This window comes from Haliotis rubra, unplaced genomic scaffold (genome assembly GCF_003918875.1).
Source record: "Haliotis rubra isolate DU_JTF1 unplaced genomic scaffold, ASM391887v1 Scf385, whole genome shotgun sequence".
NCBI lineage: Eukaryota > Metazoa > Mollusca > Gastropoda > Lepetellida > Haliotidae > Haliotis > Haliotis rubra.
In genome coordinates this window covers 450,803-474,461 of record NW_025767063.1, presented here as the reverse complement: position 1 = coordinate 474,461, position 23,659 = coordinate 450,803, and the positions used below count along the sequence as shown (strand labels likewise).

Genomic DNA, 23,659 nt, shown 5'->3' with positions numbered 1-23,659 from the left:
CACAACCCCTAGTGTACAGTACACAACCCTGTGCACTTAAAAGAACCCACGAATCCGTTGATATATGACCAGATGGTGGCCACATGAATACGTGCAAACACCTAGTTGCGGGTACAGCAACGTGCCTCGTTCAGTAAACTTGGACAAAGTACTGTGACTATGTGTCCCAGTCCACCCAGCTGGGAATGGGTGCCTCGTAAGGATGGGAAAGTCACATTAATTTGGTGCGCCTAGTGGCTGCAAGAGTTTGTATGATCCGCATTGAGTTGAGATTGAAAGTACGATGTGCCGCTGACATAGACATCCAATGATCGAGGGACGAAATACCAGTGCCTTGAGCATGTACTAGTTGCGTGGATATGTGCGCTATATATATATCATGTGAAGTGCCGCTGAGACTGACATCCAGTGATTGAGGGAAAAAACCAAAGCGCTTTGAGCATGCACATGGGATGGACTATTGCGCTAAAATTATACCCATAAAAATAAATACTAATACCTAATACTTTGAACTGATATGATGGTGTCATTCTGCCCAGATAGTGTTAATTGGTGCTCATGCTGTCAACCCCTGGTTTATCTGGTCAAGACATCGGTGGACATCTGGATTACAACAGGTCCCCATCCCCCTGTCCTGTGGTGACTGTCCTGAACCAGGTGGTGAGGAACTGTGCTGACTCCATGTTGTGTATCGGCAGTATTGGTCGGTCTTCATGAATGCTCTCTGTCACGTGTGTCCAGTCCAGATGTTTACTGGTCTCTGTCATACAGCTAGAATATGGCTGACTGGCATGTAACAACATTCATTCAGGTGATGGCCAAGTGGACTCCGGAATCACATGTGATGAGCAGTGTGGCTTTGGGTCAAAGATTCCAATCCCGGTTTGCCCCATAGAGGCTTATGGTGTTAGTGTCTGAAAGACATTTTCACTTTAGGCTTTATCCCACACTGAGTTGAGATGCTGTGATATAACCTACTTTATCACCCGCACTCACTCCACTCGTCAGCCATGCATCGTCACTGTCTCGATCAAACACTAACTCTTTCCCACATTCATTCAATCACTGTCACAAAATCGATGAGTCACTCATTCACAAAACTGTCTTCGATCCTCTCTCTATCGATGAGTCATGTGATCGCACTCACTCTCAAAACTGTCACTCATTCTCACTCTCAAAATGTGATCACTCGCTCACTCACTCGATCACTCATCTTCTATCGATGAGTCATCACTCGTGATCACTCTCAAAACTGTCACTCATTCATCTCTCTATCGAAATGTGATCACTCGTCACTCATCCGATCGACCACTCTATCGATGAGTCATGTGATCACTCGCTCACTCACTCACAAAACTGTCACTTCGATTCGATGTCTTCTCTCTCATCGATGAGTCATCTATCGATGAATCATGTGATCGCTCTCACTCACTCACAAAACTGTCACTCATTCGATCACACTCACCTCACTTATTCGATCTTCTCTCTATCGATGAGTCATGTGATCACTCGCTCACTCACTCACTCACAAAACTGTCACTCATCCGATCACTCTCTATCGATGAGTCATGTGATCACTCGCTCACTCACTCACTCACAAAACTGACACTCATTCGATCACTCTCTATCGATGAGTCATGTGATCACTCGCTCACTCACTCTCAAAACTGTCACTCATTCGATCACTCTCTCTATCGATGAGTCATGTGATCACTTTCTCACTCTCAAAACTGTCACTCATTCGATCCTCTCTCTATCGATGACTCATTCACTCACTCGGTGTCATAAAGAAATCACAAGATGTATAAATTGCATATTTTATTAGAAAGAATATTAATGAGTTTCAAGATGGAGTACTGTTCTGTAGATGTATGACGTACATGTATAGGACATCACATTGCTATGTACAGAGGCAGGAGGTTATGTACAGAGGTGGAGGAGGAAACATCGACCATGTGGACACCTGGTGTCACTCAGCTCACTCACTAGATCATGAATGAGAATGGTTTTACGATATTTTGAAAATACTCCATTAATACCAGAAATGACAACTCATGTGAAACTCTGACATCAACTCAGTTTGGGCAATCCTAAATTGATTGCTATATAATTAAAAATTGTTTTGACTGACTTGATGACAGTTTGAACATTCTGGCTGCCTGGTCTCCAGCAATACATTCTGAGTGAGTGAGTGAAGTTACTCTGCTTGTATATGCAACCTCTAACTCTGTAATTTCTGGCATACTAAAGTAGAGCCCAGCTGTAATGAGCCATATCACCTGACTGGAACACCTCACAGAGGGATAGCTCGTAGTTGGACACCTTAGAGCAGACCACCTGACAGTAGAACACCTGGCAGTTTAACACACAGAAGAAGAATACCTGCGAGGGAAACATTGTAGGGTAGAACACCTTGTGGCAGTGAAACAAATGGCAGTATAACATATGGCAGTACAACTCCTGGCAATATACATAAGATATCAAAAATGTATGTTTCCTCCCGAAATTCCAAATTAAGACCAAAAAACATCAAAAACAGAAAATAGGTGAGAGACTAACTGATCTTGTAGCTAAAGTCACTCTGCGGTAGGTATATAAGTCCGTTCTTGTTGTCATGGCCACAGATCCCCTGCTAACGAGCTTGTTGGTGTCGCCGTCTAGGGCTAGAAGCGGGGTCGCACGTTGCGGCCCCTCCCCCAGTTCCTATGGCCCCTCCCCCAATTCCCATGGCCCTTCCCGAGCAGCCTGGCTAGCATCTGCTTTCTCTCCCCCTCCACCAGCACACGGTCGATGACGTGGACAACCCCGTTACTGCCGGTGTTGTCGCACTCGGTGATCATGGCGGGTCCGATCCGGATGTAGTCATGGCTCCGTCGCTCCAGCCGGAACACCTCACCTCCGATAGTCCGGAGTCTGGGACTTCCATACCAGCCGTTCTTGAAAATACTTGCACAGCACAGGGCGTCTGGTGGAACAAACAGATAATACCTTTGTATAGTAGCCGGTATGTCCTTCAGTCAGGACAAGTCAAGGATCAAATATATAACAGGCAGGCAGGCAGGCAGGCATCCATCCATCCATCCCATCCATCCATCCAATCCATCCATCCATCCATCCATCCATCCATCGTCACAGGTGGGCTCGATCCGCGTCACCTCACCTCAAGCTCGTTGGATCACTAGCCTGGCGCTTTAGCCAGTTCGCCCACCACGCCCCCAGGCATGCCATTCTGACGAGTACAACACAAGGATGAAGTATCTAGCAGGCATGTCCTTGATGTATTGATTTTACAGACCACCTTGATGTATTGGTGATCTAACGTATCAGCATTCATTCGTTCGTTATTACATCATTCGACCAACTTTTAGAAAGATTGTTTTCTCACTGAAGGTTTTATAGATATATTCAGTGCTACCTACCCTTCGCCAGATGGTTTTTCAGGACGGCCCTCAGCTCGTCGGTGTTGTTCCGTAGCCTCTTCATGGCGTCCTTGCCCAGAGTCTTGAAGGCCTGGAGACAGCGAGGCATTGGTGGTAAACCAGAAGGGAAGGGAGCGGGGATTCACAGGAAGGTCATGAGGTCATGAGTGTGTGTATGTACTAAATTTGAGGGACTGGTCATGTATTGTCATGCGGTCATGGAACAACGTCCGTACATATATATGTGTTTCTGTGTGTGTTAGGGGCAGGGTGGGTCTGGTTGGCCGGGCGGTTGTTGAAGGTGTTTATTTACAGTCCTCAGAAACGACAACTTTAAACTTCCCCAGTGGTGTCCAGGGTGTCTTTGTACAAAGCAATCCTAGCGCTAAGGTGACCGTAACTCCCATACCTTAACATAGACTTAAGTCTTTAGCGCTAAGGTTGTTTTGTACAACGGCACCCTCGATGCTGGTAGAAAGTCAAAAGCTGATATGTTTGCCCTGTTTAATCATTAAGCTAATTGGATCATAAACTTCAGGTTATGTAAACTCTCATGAGTCAAACGTGCTTTTACTGCCAAAGAACAGAATGAAGACCTCCTTTAAGTAAACTCAAGATCTTGCGTCACGACATCACAGAGATATTTCCCAGGTACAAATAGCATAACAGAGTGAGCGAGTTTGGTTTTGCTCTGATCTCAGCAATATTCTAGCCTTACCACGGCGGGAGGCATCAGGAATGGGCGTCACACATTGTATCCATGTGAGGAATCGAACCCGGCCTTCGGCGTGACGAGTGAACACTTTAGCCACTAATCTACCCCACCGCCCCGGCATAAAAGAAATAGAGGAATGGGACATGTAATAAAATATCGTTTTTCCTCACTTGATTTGTTGGGGCGAAGATGGTGAAGGGTCCTTCCTCCTGGAGCTGGTCCGCCACACCCGCCTTCTTGATGAGGCCCACCAGCTGAGAGAAGCGCGAGTCCAGAGCCAGGACGTCCACCACGTTGCCGGTCGGAGGGATCATCACCTGGGGGTGACAGGTTTAAACGTTGAATTTAATAATTTGTAAGCAACATTTCTTAGGTATAACGGCAGTTCTGGGCGTATTGTGGCGAATACAAACATAGTATATATCATAACCGTAGAATTATGAAATACTGGAAGCAAGAGGGTGATCAGGTCTTGGCACTGAGCGCTGATTAGAGCACTGATAAGTCAGGAATCCTTAAACCAGTGAGCAGCAAGACTTGAGGTTTATACAGTAGCCAATGAATAATAGTAACGTACGACTAAATTTAGTGACATCACCACTTCCACTGTCACGTCAAAGGTCAAAGGTCCCGCTATCCCGTAATTATACCTATTTATTATCGCATTTCATGTCTCTCTTTTCTGCCAACAATGGCTGGCCTTCCAGTGTTCCAGTACACCTACTGAATATCGGGTACTCATCCGCCGTGTTTGTGACATGACTCTTTTAAAGACATTATCCCGCTTCCATTTGTATTTTTTAGCATGATTAAACCTTAAAATCGAATATCAAAGCAATTTCAACAAAAAAGCAAAAAACATCGATAATCGAACAGATAAAATACTCGAATAGAAGTTCCAAAAGTGAGTGCGGCAATCTCATCAGTGACATCCACCGGGAACACAGTTAAACAAACACCCCGTAGTTATCATTTCTCTCTGGAAGCCTAAATCATGATATAATATTTACTTACGTCAGCATTTGTTTCAAGTCGTTATGTGGGTGACTACATTCCCAGAAGGCTAAAAATACTGCGAAAAACGGATGCCCGTCAAATCGCCCTAGCTACAAAATGCCACAGCAAATTTGGTCAAAATGCCCCAAATTATTTAAAATGGTTAAATGTATGCCGTAAATGCATAGTTTTTGTCAACTTCCATATTATATTCTTCACATAATATAATATAGCAATATTTCTGATAAATGTTCTATTAGTCAACTGAAAAGAGCAAAAGTCATATTCATGTATAAGGATTCCAAGCCTTACCGTTTCATGAAGCCCCATAAACTGTCTCTGTAATGAACATGTCTGTGATGGCCTAATCCACAGTGTATGGAACCTCTGTCTACTATGCAGCTAGAGGGTGCAAACATCACCTCCAGCTCTAAGATTTGGTGGCCTACCTTCTCGATAATGTTGATGACGCCATTACACGACTCCACGTCTCTGGTTGAGATTGGAGCACACTGGGCAGTCTGCTTCCAGTCGGTTCCGAACGGGAACTGTAAAATGAGCAGGTTTTCAATGTTTCAGATTGTCTTGAAAAGTCAACCAATCCATACACCAGCTTATCCAAAACGGTTACCCACAGCAGATCTCGCTTGGGGCCACATCTAGCAATAGCTCCCGGGAACTATCGCTAGAATGAAAATGCATCAGAATGCTTTTAACATTTTTGAGACGTCATCGTTATCATGACGTTACAACAATGTTCTCCCGTACTATGCCAAATGGACGTAATTTTACCCGTGGTCTTATAAAACCTTTGAAGAGACATGTGAACGTTTGATCGACCAGGTCTAAACTATGGATCCATAAGCAAAAACCTACAGAACAATGTGTGAAGCCCGCCGTGATATTGCTGGAATATTGCTAAAAGCGGCGTAAAAGTAAACTCACTCACTCATCAGTGCCCCAGGTTTAATGTCCTAAGAGGCGACTCACGGGATCGGGTGGTCAGGCTCGCTGACTGGGTTGACACATGACATCGTATCCCAATTGCATAGATTGATGTTCATGCTGTTGATCCCTGGATTGTCTGGTCCAGATCCGATTATTTACAGACCGATGCCATATAGCTGGAATATTGCTAAAAGCGGCGTAAAACTAAACTCACTCACTCTTCAGTGCCCCAGGGTTAACCAGACAGAAAAATCAGACCGCCGATTAGGAAAATAAAATCTGAATCTCTAATCAAATCTTCGAGACCTACTGTAACCAGCATTTCGAAAGTTCAATATACAAGCATGTACAGTGTACGTCTTCATGTACACTCAAGGACAATGACCACGACTTCAAGGTACTTCAAACTCCAACGTTCTGACATCCATCAAAGCACAAGCCATTCACACGAACATGTTTACCGTGGCCTACCGAGGAGTATTCGTTGATCCTAATCCTCTTGTCGGAGTTGGATGTTTCCAGAAGGAAGTTGTTGTAGAGGGCGTTGAAGGAGACGCGGTCGGGGACGATGTGATACTGAAGCAGCCGCCTCAAGGAGTCGGGGTTGGCCCTGAGGGAGTTGACGGTCTCCTCGGGGAGGTCCTGAAATACACAAACAGGTCTCATTGTATACAAGTAAAGGAACGCAGGTCTCATTGTTTACAAGTAAAGGAACACAGGTCTCATTGTATACAAGTAAAGGAACGCAGGTCTCATTGTTTACAAGTAAAGGAACACAGGTCTCATTGTATACAAGTAAAGGAACGCAGGTCTCATTGTTTACAAGTAAAGGAACACAGGTCTCATTGTATACAAGTAAAGGAACGCAGGTCTCATTGTTTACAAGTAAAGGAACACAGGTCTCATTGTATACAAGTAAAGGAACACAGGTCTCGTTTTATACAAGTAAAGGAACACAGGTCTCGTTGTATACAAGTAAAGGAACACAGGTCTCGTTGTATACAGGTAAAGGAACACAGGTCTCATTGTATACAAGTAAAGGAACACAGGTCTCGTTGTATACAAGTAAAGGAACACAGGTCTCATTGTATACAAGTAAAGGAACACAGGTCTCATTGTATACAAGTAAAGGAACACAGGTCTCGTTTTATACAAGTAAAGGAACACAGGTCTCGTTGTATACAAGTAAAGGAACACAGGTCTCATTGTATACAAGTAAATATGTGATAGGTCTCATTTTATACAAGTAAAGGAACACAGGTCTTATTGTAAAGAAGTAGCTGAGTGGTAGGTCCCATTGTATACTAGTGGGGGCGGTGGGGTAGCCTAGTGGTTAAAGCGTTGGCTCGTCACGCCGAAGACCCGGGTTCGATTCCCCACATGGGCACAATGTGTTAAGCCCATTTCTGGTGTCCCCCGCCGTGATATTGCTGGAATATTGCTAAAAGCGGCGTAAAACTAAACTCAGTCAGTCAGTTGTATACTAGTAATTGAAACAGACGTCTCATTACATAAGCACCGGTCTCATTGTGCACAACAGGTCTAACACAGGCCACATTGTACACAAGCATCTGTGACAGAGGTCTCATGTTAGACAAACATCTGTGACAGAGGTCTCATTATAGACAAACAACTCTAACACAGGTCATAGTGTAAACACGCATCCCAGTCAGAGATTTCAGTATATACAATCAGTTCTAACACGGGCCATAAATGATACAGGCATCTGTGACAAAGGCTGAATCATTAATTACAAGCAGCGAATACCAAGGTTACCTGGATAGCCTTATTGGAGGGGACGAAGAAGGTGACGTTGCTGGCCTTCTGAAGGTCATTCATCATTTTAGCCTCTTTCAGAAGGCCAAGGATGAGGGTTGCCCCGTGCTTCTCAACAATGTCCGTTATACGCAGGGCTGGAATGTACAGTGTGTGGTTAGACATGATTAAACAATACCTTAACTTGCAGAATGTAACGAGGTCGAGGTTTGAATGTCAACGATTCTGGCAGTAGCAACATATGTACTGGGACGATTGAGGTACAGGTACAACAGACGATGAGGACAGCCTTGTAGTGTGAATACCATCACTCTAATGTTTGTGACGGTGACACTAACTGCGTCTGGTACTAGACGACCCATTGCGCTTATATTCTACAAGGCGGAAACCGAAACTGACTGTCTAATTATATTACCTGTTAAAAGAATCTTTCAAAGTCTAATATCCAACGGTATTTTTGAGCTTCGTGCATGTCTGATTGCCGTCTTGGTTTGTGCTGTTATTGCTTGTGTAACGCCATTGTAAGACACTGTAGTGGGCAGAATTGGAATCCGAAACAATGTCGTCAAATGTATTTATAGACATAGATGTCACTATAGATCCACATGGGTCATGATCCATATTTCCAGGCGATCCCGTTAGTCGCCTTTTACGACAAGTTTGGGTTACTGAAAACCAATTCTAACTCGGATTTGTGTTCGGTAATGAAACGTTGTCCTTAATCCAGAAATAGGATAATCTCGAGGAAGAGTATTTTACAAAACAGCTTTTCAGTAAGTAATACGTTCGGTTATCAACACTAAGACTCAAATGGTCAGAGTTACTTTGACTGATTAACGTAGATGTAGGTTCCGGCCAAGTGCAGAGAGTGAGTTTAGTTTTACGCCGCTTTTAGCAATATTACAGCAATATCACGACGAGGGACACCAGAAATGGGCTTCACACATTGCTCCCATGAGGGGAATCGAACCCATGCCTGACGAGCGAACGCAGTAGCCACTAGGCTACCCCACCGCCCCACCAAGTGCAGTAGATGACGCTTGCTATAGCTAGTGACTATCTGGGGATATGTGACCCAGAGGTTCGTGTCTACCTTCGTCTGGTACCAGGACGTCATCAATCACGTGGATGACGCCATTCGTTGCCATCAGGTCCTTCTGTACGACCTGCGCCTTGCCCACAAACACCTTGTCGTCGTCGTCACGGGTGAGGTTGATGTAGGCGTTGAGGAGGTTGTAAGACTTGGCGTGACCTTGGATGATGGCAGAGCAGATGACATTCGGCAGAACGTGGTTCTTCAGCACCTCTGTGGAGCAGAACAATCGGGAATAATAAAAAGCAACATGAGGGAGTCAGCTCGTTGGAGAAGAACCCAAATTACTTCCGGTATTCGACCTTGACCTAAGACTACTGGATCATGACCTCTGCAAGGTGACGGGAAGAAACAGCAAGACATTACTGTTCACGGAAAAGCTTTATAGACGACACTGAGCTTAGATAATATCCATTTAAACTACCAGTACAAACGAGCGAGTGCACCATCTACATAATAACGGCCTAAAATAGAATGGACCAGGAACACCACTGGTTGATAGCACGAACAGGAGTGGACCACGCCGTCGGGTAGATGACACAAAATAAACTACATCACATAATGTTATTTCCTCGTCCTGTTTGTTTTTCATCTATGCAAGTCTCAAGTACCGACTGTTTAATTGTTTGGACAAGGAGCCTGAGACTGTTTTTGCCAAATGTCTAACAAGACTGCTGGGCTCCTCCTTCAAGGCAACTCACTGAGGCTGACGGTCACTCACTCTGTAGACACTCTTCCTGTCCACTCAGCAGCTTCTCAAGGAGTTGTGGCGCCATCTTCCTGAAGGCGGCGTCTGTGGGGGCGAACACTGTGAACTGACCCTCGCCTCGGAACATGTGGACCAGCTTCGCCCGGGCTAAGGCTGAAACAAACATTACGGGTCATTTCTGGACTTACAAGGCCAGCGTTGCATTCTCTGGGTTGGGTCAGAGCGATCTGGGTTGTCAGTATATGAGGGCTCCCTGTTATGTTTCAGTTTGGTGAGTGAGTGGGTGGGTGGGTGTGTTTGGGTGTATGGGTGAGTGAGTGAGTGGGCTATCCACGATATTCCAGCTTCATGACTGCATGTCAGCTGAAGCCAAGCCTAAGTGATGTTTTTGTTGGTTTGTTGTTTAACGCCGCACTCTATGAAGGCGGTCTGTAAATAATAAAATCTGGACCAGACAATCCAGTGATCAACAGCATGAGCATCAGTTTACGTGGCTGGGATACGATGACATGTCAGCCAAGCCAGCGAGCCTGATCACCCGATCCCGTTAATCGCCTCTTACGACAAGCATGGTTGCTGAAGACCAATTCATACCCTGATCTTCACGGGTTTAAAGTCATGGAGATCATAGACGTTACCATTTTAATGAAACTGACGATGGTGGGTTTATAACATCATGTCGTACCTAAGGGACGCAACGTGGCGTTTTACAACATGTTTAGACGAACTGGCCACCTGTACCTCTGGGGACTGAATACATGGCTATAACTTTCTGTTGCAGTTATGATAAAAGACAATAACGGATAAAGCAGGACGTCTGTAATCATTGAATAATGATTGAATCACTGGTAGTGATGTTGGTTCAGTTATCGAACTTGACATGACTTTGGCCACACACTATCCACTGACCGGTCTTCAGGATGCCGAACTGTGGCGACTTGCTGATGATGTCGACAATGGTGCCAGTCACAGGTTGCAGCAACGACTGAATCTTGTGAACGACACCGTTGGTGGCCACGATGTCAGCAGACTTCACCCGTACACAGTTGGCGGTCATCAGCTACGTAGAGTTGAATCAATAGATATTAGAACGGAAAATCGGGTCAAACGCGGCCTTGAAAGATGCGCCAGTTACATCACTGACAGCTAGATAAAGGAAAGAAACTGAAAGAGATGAAAGACACCCACGCCCACACAAACACACACAGACAGACAGACACTTGCGCGCACACACACACGCGCGCACTCACACACAGACGGACAGATACAACTTTTCGCATTAGCAGGTTCGTGACAAGTGAGCCAGTGAATTTAGTGCTGTTTCATTCAACCACATGCAACGTTTTATGGGAGGCGCACATCGGCCATCAGCGATCCTGGCACGTCTAAGGAGGACAAGTCTTTACACCAAATTGCACAGCCATCATCGACAAGGATATTTGTGCCCCTCGTTACAGGGAATGAGAAACTTCTACATGGGGAAACACACTGCTCCATCAGACAACCCTAGCTTTCCTCTGCTTGTCTGTCACAATGGATGAAGCATTTGCTGTAGACACTTGACCTAACACAGCCATTTCCTGACTATGTTACCGTTTTGCCCCGGAAAAATGACCAATTCTAACTGAGCATTGTCTTTTGTTTATGTCTATTGTTTTATTTGTTCTTTTGTTTTGTTGTTTTAAGGGCGGCCGAGAGCCGCATGTTGAGATGCAGATATGTTGAGTTCACGTAAGTCAAGCCATCCACTGTTCCACGTCATAAAACAATTCCACCATTATATTAACTTTGGTATTGTTCCAACAAGGGCTATAAAACACAAATTCTTCTTTCTTCTCAAAATATAAGACTATGGGTAATGAAAAGAATAACCTTCTCTCAACTTGGAATTACCAATCAGAACGCCCTTACCACCCAAGTTGTCATTCACAACGTCACAACACATTACTGTCCCCGTTCCCTGAGGTTAGTTTCTAAATAATCCATGTCAGTAGACATACCCTCTGTGGTCCCTCGTAGAAGTTGATCCTGATCTTGGACTTGTATGGACTTCCGGTCTCCACCAGCTGCTCGTCCTGCAGGTTGCTGATCTTGTACTGACCAGAAGCCATGTGACCCAGGAGGAGGTTCTGAGTGTCCGTCAGCACCAGGTTGGACACTGGCTTGGACACCATCACCACATTTGGCATGTCCTAGAAAACGTGAACGAATTGAGTGAGTGAGTGAATTGACTAAATATCGCTAACAGTACTTCCGTTCAGTGTGTGGTGTTTCTGCTTGATGTGGGAGAAAGGCAGTTGTCGAGGAATTCTCAAGGCCAGATTCACGTTCATGGTGAAGTCAAACCAGGAAGCAATCTGGGATTAGAACCAACCATGCGGGACTCGGGCAAATCCAAGGGAAGCAACTCTACACACATATATCACATGGCAAGATTGAAAGAGCAAGTGACTTGTCTATACATGGATATGGCAGGAAAATCAATGTACAATGACACACTGGCAAAATGGTTTCAACTTGACCTTGACTCTGAATATCATATATTGTAACAATAGGTTGTCACGTGTTACGATCTTCGCGTTTAGTAGTACATGCAGTTTACTTTGAAGCGTCACAAATGGAATCTATTTTTATTTAAATTTAAAGTGTCCAAATGCGTATATATTTTTGTCAGTGCTGGAGATGGCCTATTTATATCATGTACTGCCATTTACTGAGCAGAACTCAAATCAGAGATTGTTGTGTCGAATCCCATATTGGCCCTGAATATGGTTCTGGATTTATCACTGGCTAGCTTCAAGTGGTAGCCGGCATCTATATTCCTCCACATTACAGTGACATGACGTGATGCAACTGAAATACTCATTAAAACGGCGATTAGAAAATCATATTTTGAGGAAATTATGAAATCAATGGAATGAGTCGATGAGCTGTATGGTGTATGCTGTATGTTTTACACTGTATGTTGTATCTTGTATGTTGCATGTTGTATTTTGATTTTGAATGTTGTATACCGTCTGTTTATGTTGCAATTGTATGTTGTACGTTATATGTTAGATGATGTACTTGTATGCTACTTGTAATTTGTATGTTGCATGTGATACGTTGTATGCTCTATGCAATATACTGTATGTTGTACTTTTGTTTTATGCTGTATGCTGTATATTTTAATTTGTATGTTGTTTGGGTCTGTGATATGTTGTACGTTGTATGGTGTATGCTGTGTGTTGTACAAGTTTTGCCCTTGAACATGGTGTAAATGTCAAGGGTTTTACCTAAAGTAACAAAACTGGATGTCAATGGTAACCCAATAAATGTCCTCTAAAGAAATGAAATGTTGTGAACCGTTCAACAGATTTCAGGACATGAATTTGAAGACATCTCTATTTCTTTTCAAGAATGAGCTATAACGAATGCTTTTGTGTGATTATCCCTCGACATATTCTTTTTGTGCGTTTATACTTTTGCCTAACTGACACATTTCTGCGTCGTGTAAACACTCCGGACTCCCTCCTGTGTGTCAGGGTCGGGGGAGTGTCAAGGGGGTGGGGTAGTGTGTGTGAAAGGGTCTGTTAGAATGCATTTACTCAAAGAAAAAGCCAACTGATTGAATCTGGTGAATGCATTCCAAAGTGGCACGTGAGCATCCAGCAGTAATTGTCCTTGACTTATTTCTTAACCAGATTCAGCTGACAAACAAACAACCCCAGGGGGAGGTTTGGTAGATACGCTCAGTGTGCATCACGCAATATGCATGACCGTCAGTATGCATCACAGAATGCCCTACACTCAGTCAACTCGAATACTGTCCAAGTTAATCCTGTATCTTAAATGTTCTTTACGTCGGGCGTTTTCTTTCAAGGACAGAGATTTCAAACTTCTTTGTTTATATTCAACGCCGCAGTCAAAAATATACCAGCTACACTAAACCCCGTTTATAACGAACTGACGAATATGTATATTTTAGTGTAAATGTGACAACGAACTACAGTTAGCCCTTCGACTTCGTTAGACCGTAGTTTACTGTCTATGAAGGCAATCTGTAAATAATCGAGTCTGGACGAGATAATCCAGTGGCTGACGTAAAACAAAAATATCCACACAATTGGCACACGATGATAAACACACCAAAATACATCAGCCTTGTCAACGACCCTGAGTCTGTAAGTCGCCTTTATGACAAGCACGGTCACTGAAGACCAACTCCAAGACTAAAGGTTTCCGTTCACCACCGTCCTGTGGTCTGGAACTCAACCCAGGACGGGTACGATCAATGCCGCTTTAAGCGATGTCGGTATCAGTCGGTCGAACATTGGATTCCCATTCAAGCGGTATCTTACTGTAAATATAAGTTACTAGTATACTAATACGCTAGTCTTCCCATAATATCCTCTGGAGAATGGTGACACACGTATGCACCAGGAAGACCTGACTTAGAATGTATCCAACCAAATGTTGGTTATTCGGTTCACCGCCATTGTGAGCATGCGGTATTAAGGACCGTATTACCAGAGGTGGTAACCTCTACATCCCATAACCCCTACATCCCATAACCCCTACATCCCATAACCCCTACATCCCATAACCCCTACATCCCATCACCCCTACAGTGTCGATTAAAGACATTGTAGCAATCACTCCTTGTCAGCAACTGGTCTCTCGCCTTAGTCGCGTCTAATGACGTTCAGGAACCCAGAACCCAGTCTGTCCATACTGGGTAAGAGTAACGATCATGGTCAGCTACCTTTGGCATAATTTTCTTCAGTTCTGGCAGAGCGCTTCTCAAGTCCTCAAAGGCTTTGTTTTCCGGGACGAAGAGAGTGAAGTTACCCTGTTTGAACTCCTCTGTGAGGGACACGCTGTCGGCTGCCCGCAGGAACTCGCTCAGACCCAGACTCCGGACTGTCCCTACCAGGTCCTTCAGTTCCACCTCTACAACAACGGACATTAGTTTATGCAGACAAAAACAGTATTCTGGACTGTACTCCCTAGAATGTTCCAGCTCTACAACAGCGGTCATTATTCCAATCAGACATTCCCCAAAGTCAGGTCGGTTAAGTTATCCGGATTAACAAATGTCTTGTTTATCGAAGTGGTTCCAAAATAATCTTGCGGACAACATGACGTTTAATTTTGGTCACGAATGTGCCATTCTTTCAGACTGATTAAAGATCCTAGGGCATACTGCTTTGCAAAAATGTATAGATTGGTGTTAAGATAATCCTATTATAGTCTTTTTCGAAAGCCATATACTTCTCGGACAGCCAAATTCCGCTTCCTTTCTCGCGTATCCACGGCAACACTCGTACACTTCCGTCACGACCCTCTGCTTGTCCATGACCTTTGACCTGAAGAAGATGAGGTCAGAACTACATGACAGCATCACATTCTGTAAACTTGAAGAGCCCATTGTATCAACAATAACTTCAACTCGCTTTGTCCTCTCGGAAAAAATATATAATTCAGGTAATGTACCAATTTCAATGACGTGATAAACCTAGGTGACGCGACGACATATACTCACGTGATGGTGCATTTATAGGCAGACTCGGTCTCGTCGCACACGTGCTTGTGGAAGCTGAAGTGACGGGCGATGGTGCCGACCCCCGTCTCCGTGGTGTTCGTCTCCTCGTCCGTCTTGGTGAGGCACACGTTGGGGCTGAAGAGAACAGGGCCATGTGACTCGTTAACACTGAGTATCTCGTGAAAAAATGGTACTGAACTTGTTTAAATGATATGTTCGACGTAACATCTATACTTGGGATGTTTACTGTCAGTTCGACATAACGTGTGTATATGTCGGAGATTATTACCGTCAGTTCGACATACGTGTATATATGTCGAATATTATTTTATTGTGACTCGTACTGTCAACAGTTGTTGGTGGGGTCCACACAAGAATATGCACATGCAAACAGAAAGTGGTTGCAATACTGATAGTTGCGTGCGGCGTAAAACAACATTTGCTCTCTCGCACACTGATATCGGAGTCCGCAGGGTTTCACATACTAGAACTCTTTAATCCCAATCTCGCTATCAATTTTCATTATATGCATAATGCTAAAACTTTAATCAGTAATACATTAAAAATATATGCTTAAATCCAAGATGATGTCATTAGAAATGTAAATTCCTTGAAACAATGTTGTCCCCACGTGACAGGGTCCACTGGCAGCTAACCACTCACCCCTTCCACCAGTCTCTGGATGGCTGGTTCCAGCCGAAGTCGAAGTTAAAGACGCGGTCCTCGTCCTGGCCAAGGCCGAAACCATACTTCCGGGTACCCAGTCTGCAACATGACGCCATATTAACTGATCACCTTTATCTTCCTCACGGAGACAATATCTGTACCGTGAATACTACAGTAGTGTACTGTTATGATGTATACATAAAACATTATCATTTATCCGTATAAGTAGAGACATTATCTGTATACATAGAGACATTATATCTATGCACATAACATTATCTGTTTACATAGAGACATTATCTGTATACATAGAGACATTATCTCTATGCACAGACATTATCTATTTACATAGATACATTATCTGTTTACATAAAGACATTATCTGTATTCATAGACATATTCTGTATACATAGAGACATTATCTGTATATAGAGACATTATCTGTAGGCATAGAAACCTTATCTGTTTACATAGAGACATTAGTTTACATAGAGATATTATCTGTATACATAGAGACATTATATATATACATAGATCCATTATATGTTGATAGAGACATTATCTGTAGGCATAGAAACATTATCTGTTTTCACACACATATTTAAAAGACATTATCTGTTTACATAGAGACATTATCTGTTACATAGAAACATTATCTGTATACAAAGAGACATTATCTGTTTACATAGAGACATTATCTGTATACATAGATACATTATATGTATGCATAGACATTATCTGTATACATAGAGACATTATCTGTATACATAGAAACATTATCTGTATACATAAAATTATCTGTATTACATAGAGACATTATCTGTAGGCATAGACATTATCTGTATACATAGAGACATTATCTGTATACATAGAGACATTATCTGTATACATAGAAACATTATCTGTATACATAGAGACATTATCTGTATACATAGAGACATTATCTGTATACATAGAGACATTATCTGTATATACATAGAGACATAGAGACATTATCTGTAGGCATAGAGACATTATCTGTATACATAGAGACATTATCTGTTGATACATAGATAGACATTATCTGTATACATAGAGACATTATCTATATACATAGAGACATTATCTGTATACATAGAGACATTATCTGCATACATAGAAACATTATCTGTATACATAGAGACATTATCTGCATACATAGAGACATTATCTGTGGGCATGGAGACATTATCTGTGGGCATGGAGACATTATCTGTATACATAGAAACATTATCTGTATACATAGAGGCATTATCTGTATACATAGAGACATTATCTGTATACATAGAGACATTTTCTGTATACATAGAAACATTATCTGTATACATAGAGACATTATCTGTATACATTGAGACATTATCTGTAGGCATAGTGACATCTGTAGGCATAGAAACCGTATCTGTTTAAAAAGAGACATTCGTTTACATAGAGACATTATCTGTTTACATAGAAACATTATCTGCATACATAGAGACATTATCTGTAGGCATAGAAACCTTATCTGTTTAAAAAGAAACGTTCGTTTACATAGAGACATTATCTGTATACATAGAGACATTATCTGTTTACATAGAGACATCCGTTTATATAGACATTATATATATATACATAGAGACATTATCTGTAGGCAAAGAAACATTATCTGTTTAAAAAGAGACATTCGTTTACATAGATACATTATCTGTATACATAGTGACATTATCTGTAGGCATAGAGATATTATCTGTAGGCATAGAAACATTATCTGTTTACATTGAGACATCCGTTTTTATAGAGACATTATATATATACATAGAGACATTATATATATACATAGAGACATTATCTGTATTCATAGTGGCATTATCTGTAGGCATAGAAACATTATCTGTTTAAAAAGATACATTATCTGTTTACATAGAGACACTATCTGTTCATAGAGACAATATCTGTATATAGGGACAATATATGTATACATAAAGACGTTATCTGTAAACAGACATTATCTGTTTACATAGATACGTTATCTGTTTACGTAGAGACATTTTCTGTATGCATACAGACAATATCTGTACACACAAAACAACATAGTCGGGACTGTTAAAGCGGATTCTTTTAACAACGTTGCCGCTCGTTTGAACGGGATTTATCTGTATACACAGAAATCTTTAAGCATATTCCTTTGTGAACCATCTTCAGCATATACCAGAGTATTTAGGGTGTTCGCAGGGTACGGGGGGTATGTTACAGTGTGTGTATGTCCATGTGTGGAGAGAGTGAGGTTCGGGTGTGGGTCTCGAGTTTTAGGGTGTGTGTGTGTGTGTGTGTGTGTGTGTGTATTTGGCATACATATAATTCGGTGCTTACTCAGGTAATCAAGAAGCCCGTTATTAACCCCATCCCCCATTATGTGAAACTCCCATGCAACGCTAGATGTTCACTATGGGCGTGGTGGAGGTTGCGAGGACGACCTGTTTGTACCAGATTCCCGGATTCCATCACTTGTTGATGAGAGGATATGCTTCAAACGCTGAGTGCTGAGGAGGAAGTATATATAGCTAGTTTCAAGAGAAGTAAATGTGACAAAGATGTCAAAGGTTATTTCCGCCGGAATTGCTGTCATCAGAATGTAACATATACCATACAATGTATGCTAAGGGTTTGTGTGTAAACTGTGCTGACATGTTCTGCTCGGCAGTGCGAAATGAGTGAGTGTGGTTTTACGCAGTTTCAAACAATAATCCAGCATTATCACAGCGGGGGGCACCATAATGGGCCTCACTCATTGTACCCATGTGGGGAATCGAACCTGAGTCTTCAGCTTGACGAGCGGACGCTTTACCTACTAGGTTAACCCACCGGCCCCAGTGTGAAATGATGTCTATCAAGAACACTGTGATATATGAATTATTCGGGCAAGCTATGGTTTAGTGTTATATGGAGAGTTATGTTCACAAAATGTCTGTGTGTTTCAATATAAAAATTCACACAATTGATTCCGGATCTTTAGGGCCCGCTGTTCGCAAGTATATATGTGACTTGAAATGACCAAACTGTCGTCGTCATCATCATCATCATCATCATCATCATCATCATCATCATTATCATTAATTACATATTAACTATTCAACCCGACGTCCTGCTATACCATATCGCAAGTATGGTGTAGTATAATGTATATGTATTCTAGATACAGGACAATATAATGTTTATGTATACTGAATATAGGGTAATATATTGTATATGTATGCTAAATATAGGATAGTATAATGCATATATATATGCTAAATATGGGTAATATAATGTATATGTATTCTAAATATAGAGTAATGAAATGTATGCTAAATGTAAGGTAGTAAAATGTATATGTATGCAAAATATAGGGTAGTATGAAGTATATGTATGCTAAATATAGGGTAGTATAATGTATTTGTAAGCTAAATATAGGGTAGTATATTGTATATGTATGCAAAATATAGTGTAGTATATTGTATATGCATGCTAAATATAGGGTAGTATAATGTATTTGTATGCTAAATATAGGGTAGTATATTGTATATGTATGCAAAATATAGGGTAGTATATTGTATATGCATACTAAATATAGGGTAGTATAATGTATTTGTATGCTAAATATAGGGTAGTATATTGTATATGTATGCAAAATATAGTAGTAGTATATTAGGGTAGTATATGCATGCTAAATATAGGGTAGTATAATGTATTTGTATGCTAAATATAGGGTAGTATAGTATATTTATATGTATATGCATGCAAAATATAGGGTAGTATATAGGGTAGTATATTGTATATGTATGCTAAATATAGGGTAGTATAATGTATATGCATGCTAAATATAGGGTAGTATATTGTATATGTATGCTAAATATAGGGTAGTATAATGTATATGTATGCTAAATATAGGGTAGTATATTGTATATGTATGCAAAATATAGGGTAGTATATTGTATATGTATGCAAAATATAGGGTAGTATATTGTATATGTATGCAAAATATAGGGTAGGTATTGTATATGCAAATATAAGGGTATGTATGCAAAATATAGGGTGAGTATATTGTATATGTATGCTAAATATAGGGTAGTATATTGTATATGTGCAAAATATGGGTAAAATATAGGTGTATGCAAAATATAGGTAGTATATTGTATATGCATGCTAAATATAGGGTAGTATATTGTATATGTATGCTAAATATAGGGTAGTATATGTATATGTATGCTAAATATAGGGTAGTATAATGTATATGTATGCTAAATATAGGGTAGTATAATGTATATGTATGCTAAATATAGGGTAGTATATGCTAAATGTATATGTATGCTAAATATAGGGTATAATGTATATGTATGTATTAAATATAGGGTATGTATATGTATGCTAAATATAGGGTAGTATAATGTATATGTATGCTAAATATAGGGTAGTATAATGTATATGTATGCTAATTATAGGGTAGTATAATGTATATGTATGCTAACTGTAAAGTATATGCATGCCAAATATAGGTAAGTACAACGTGTATGTATGCTAAATATAGGATTGTATAGTGTATATGCATGCTAAAAATAGTAGAGTGTAATGCATGTATATGCATATATATGTATGCTAAATATAGGGTAGTATAATGTGTGATATATTTAAATCTACACACGTGTGTATTTAGAGGCTGGAATCGGCACCAGAGGTTCTCATGTATCGAGGACACATTAGCATGAAGCGTGTCGATCCCTAACCTATTTCGAGCAGTATACTCCATTCCACTCATATGCTGACTCACCCGTCTTTCACAAGGAAGAATACAAACCATTCTCACCGAACCTGGTCTGTGCAGTATTTATCACTCAAGGGCTTACCGCGTCCAATAAGATAACATTAATGGATAACTACCGTGAGGAAAAACATTTCAAACCCAACAAGCGATATCACAAGATGGCGGGAGTGTATGTCAATGGCGGGGTTATCGCTGTGACAAAGGATTAGGGCAAATCTCTGTGATATTTGTCGAGGTTTGAGACCTAACTCCACGAGTTGATTGCAGGCTGAGGAAATTAAACGCATATATTTGACCAAAAAATATTATCAACTGTTAGGGACCGTTCATAATTTATGGCTAGGAAGGTGTTGTTGTTGTTGTTGTTGTTGTTGTTGACGGTGGTGTGTGGGTGGGCTGGGTTGTGATGATGTTGACTTTAATGGAGAAGCATATGTACAGTGCTTAGCATAATTTATAAACATTTTTGTGTAGAAATAGAATTGCTGAGGACACCCCTCCATCACATATGTACAAAATTGAAGACCCCAACCTACCTCCTACTAGTCTGAAAACAGTTTCCGAAACACGGCTAACTAGTCAGGTAGCTATGTCAAATACATATACATGTTTTTTAGTTTTCGCCTTCTTAAAATACTGACGTATACTTCATTTGCATGTTGTTGTTATTTAACTTTCCACATGTTTAGGTATAACAGAGAGTTCACAATGTAAGGTACGAGTTTGCTACTGGTGGGAGTTACGTCCCTTAGTAAAGAGTAGGTTAGAGTTATGTCCCTTAATCATGCCAGATTCGCCTAATTATTACGTTTCATGGTGTGGGTTTCCTTCTTTGACCCACATCGGATTATGGTCGCTCTCGATATGAATCTGATATTTAATGTTAACTGACATACAAGAAGCGCTTAACCCAAATCACTGTTGAAACACTATAAATATTGGTTTATCTCTCATTTTCATATACTCCTAACCTAAACAGTAAACAAACAAACAAACATGTTTGATAATAATGTTTATTTATCTTCCATAGTTTGAGAACGTTAACGTAAAGGGAGCTTTGCTTGTGGGCAAAATAATCTTTCTCAGTTTATTTGGCTCTAAAATAACCTTGATATAGTGATTTGGCCTTTGTTATCTTGATAGCAAAGAGACATTAGTGGTTTAACAAACGCGTTGAGGTAAACCAGGCGACATGTTGTGAACACCCCCACGTGATAAGGGGGGAAGTATTTTATCATGAACTGCAGATCCTAGTATACGGTAGCAATGTGGTGTATTGCTTCGTACACTTGCGATTGAATAACGGCCAATATAACTGTTATCTACTTTAAGAATAAAATAATGAACTACGTTTGCAACATATTATTAACACAATTCTAGAAGTATGGCGATTGACCTTCACCTTAATTATTGAAACCAGGTATTCAAGCTTGATGAGCGAACACACCAACCACTGAGGCTACCCACACACCCTTTGACATAAGAAACCACGTATATGTTAGCAAAGAGCTTCTGTCGAAATATTTGTGCTTAACAATATGTGTTTCACCCTACTTTGTAATAGCGTATATTTTGCATGTGTCTTGCAACAAATTAGAACTTGGAAATATTTTAAAATATGACCAGCATAATGTTTCTGCGTCAGATAACTATACGCTCATTTGTAGCTAGCATGTTACAAACATTAACTTAAGTTTGACGTTGAATTAGTCAACAGCCCTGTTATTTTGCTTTTTATACAGTATTCACGTCCAACAGCAGGTGTCATATCTACTCACCGGATATGACGTCATTGGAAACAGATAACGATGCTTAAATAACTGGCTTTATTTCCCACCACTCCTGTGTAGGGAGTTTAGAACCAAGATTCAAAACATTTTGGATTTCAATGCTATTTCATTTTACGCGTTTGCACTCACTGAACTGTTTATGAAAGAATATTTGCCACAAGAAATTAACCCTAACATCCTGCTCCCAAAATGCCACATATGTTAATTAACATTTCGCCCCGACTCAAAGTTGTTTATATGTTGAGGATTTAGTTACAGAGCTTGAGAGAGAACTGGAGCCAAAGAATCGCTCTCGGAACTGACTTTAGGCATGTTAGTTTGGAAATATGACTCGGCGAAAAATCGAAAAAAATCGAGGCCATTTTCTTTCCTTTTTCTGAGCACGGACGTCATAGAAGACAACTTACCGGAAACCGTTTAGAATGAACGTAAACACGTAGCTAATGTCACTGTGTCTTGCATGAAAAAGTGGCGTGCAAAATATCATATCGAAGATATCGGTTCTATCTTTAATTCATGTGTAGTATCTGCCACCAGAAAGTTTGTATCTGCCATCAGAAAGTCTTGCAGAAAGTGGAATTAAATTATGACAAGCAATTAACTGCGAGCATGGTAATCTATTTGGAAATGTATTCAAATATATTATGAATTGTTTTTCTGGCACAAAGATTAAAGAATAATCATGTCTGGTTGATGTTTATGTAAAGAAAATCATCCGAAATATGCAGATGACAAATATATGAACAGCCATGTTCTCTTTCACTGACCCTTGGATATGGCAAGTCGCAGATAGATAAGAATTACAAACAAAACAATCGCAACAACATTAAGTTCATTCGTATTCCGGGAACAAAAGATTTAAGGTTTTGAGTCTTAAATAATTCAAAATGTACCCTACACATAACGCACGACCCCTAACGACTGGAACAGCATGTACAAATGAACCTGCTTTAATGTCCAAGCTCACCTTCCCATCAGTCTGTCCAGAAAAGATTTCCAGTTCTGAGAAGATGGCCAGTCCCATGACGACCTGTCTTTCTGCACGTGTCGTTGTCGCTTCCCACGTCTTCGTCTGCCGTCACAGACGGCAGAGAGCAGGAGCAGAACTACCACAGCAACTACACACAACCTCATGACGACTTCTGACACAGGGATGCTAACAGTCGTCCAGCACGGGGAGGTACTGGCAGCGGAATACTGCTGCAGACGGTGTGTTATTGTTTGGAGATTT

At 41.1% G+C, this 23,659-nt stretch overlaps 1 protein-coding gene and 1 long non-coding RNA gene across 2 annotated transcripts; one reads left to right on the top strand and one right to left on the bottom strand.

Moving 5' to 3' along the window:
- The first annotated feature begins 205 nt into the window (after window positions 1–205).
- Window positions 206–19,606, top strand: LOC124286519. Its single transcript, XR_006901050.1, has 3 exons — window positions 206–348; window positions 18,789–18,792; window positions 19,591–19,606. It is a non-coding gene; the product is annotated as an uncharacterized LOC124286519 (long non-coding RNA).
- LOC124286517 (transforming growth factor-beta-induced protein ig-h3-like) lies at window positions 1,806–23,659 on the bottom strand. Its single transcript, XM_046722888.1, has 15 exons — window positions 23,396–23,659; window positions 15,844–15,945; window positions 15,181–15,315; window positions 14,910–15,004; window positions 14,401–14,588; window positions 11,657–11,848; window positions 10,566–10,716; window positions 9,669–9,809; window positions 8,948–9,160; window positions 7,855–7,991; window positions 6,550–6,720; window positions 5,580–5,678; window positions 4,305–4,451; window positions 3,420–3,510; window positions 1,806–2,965 (listed from the first exon to the last, which is right to left on the bottom strand). The coding sequence occupies exons 1-15, from the start codon at window positions 23,560–23,562 to the stop codon at window positions 2,664–2,666; spliced, it is 2,331 nt and encodes a 776-aa protein (XP_046578844.1). The 5' UTR covers window positions 23,563–23,659; the 3' UTR covers window positions 1,806–2,663.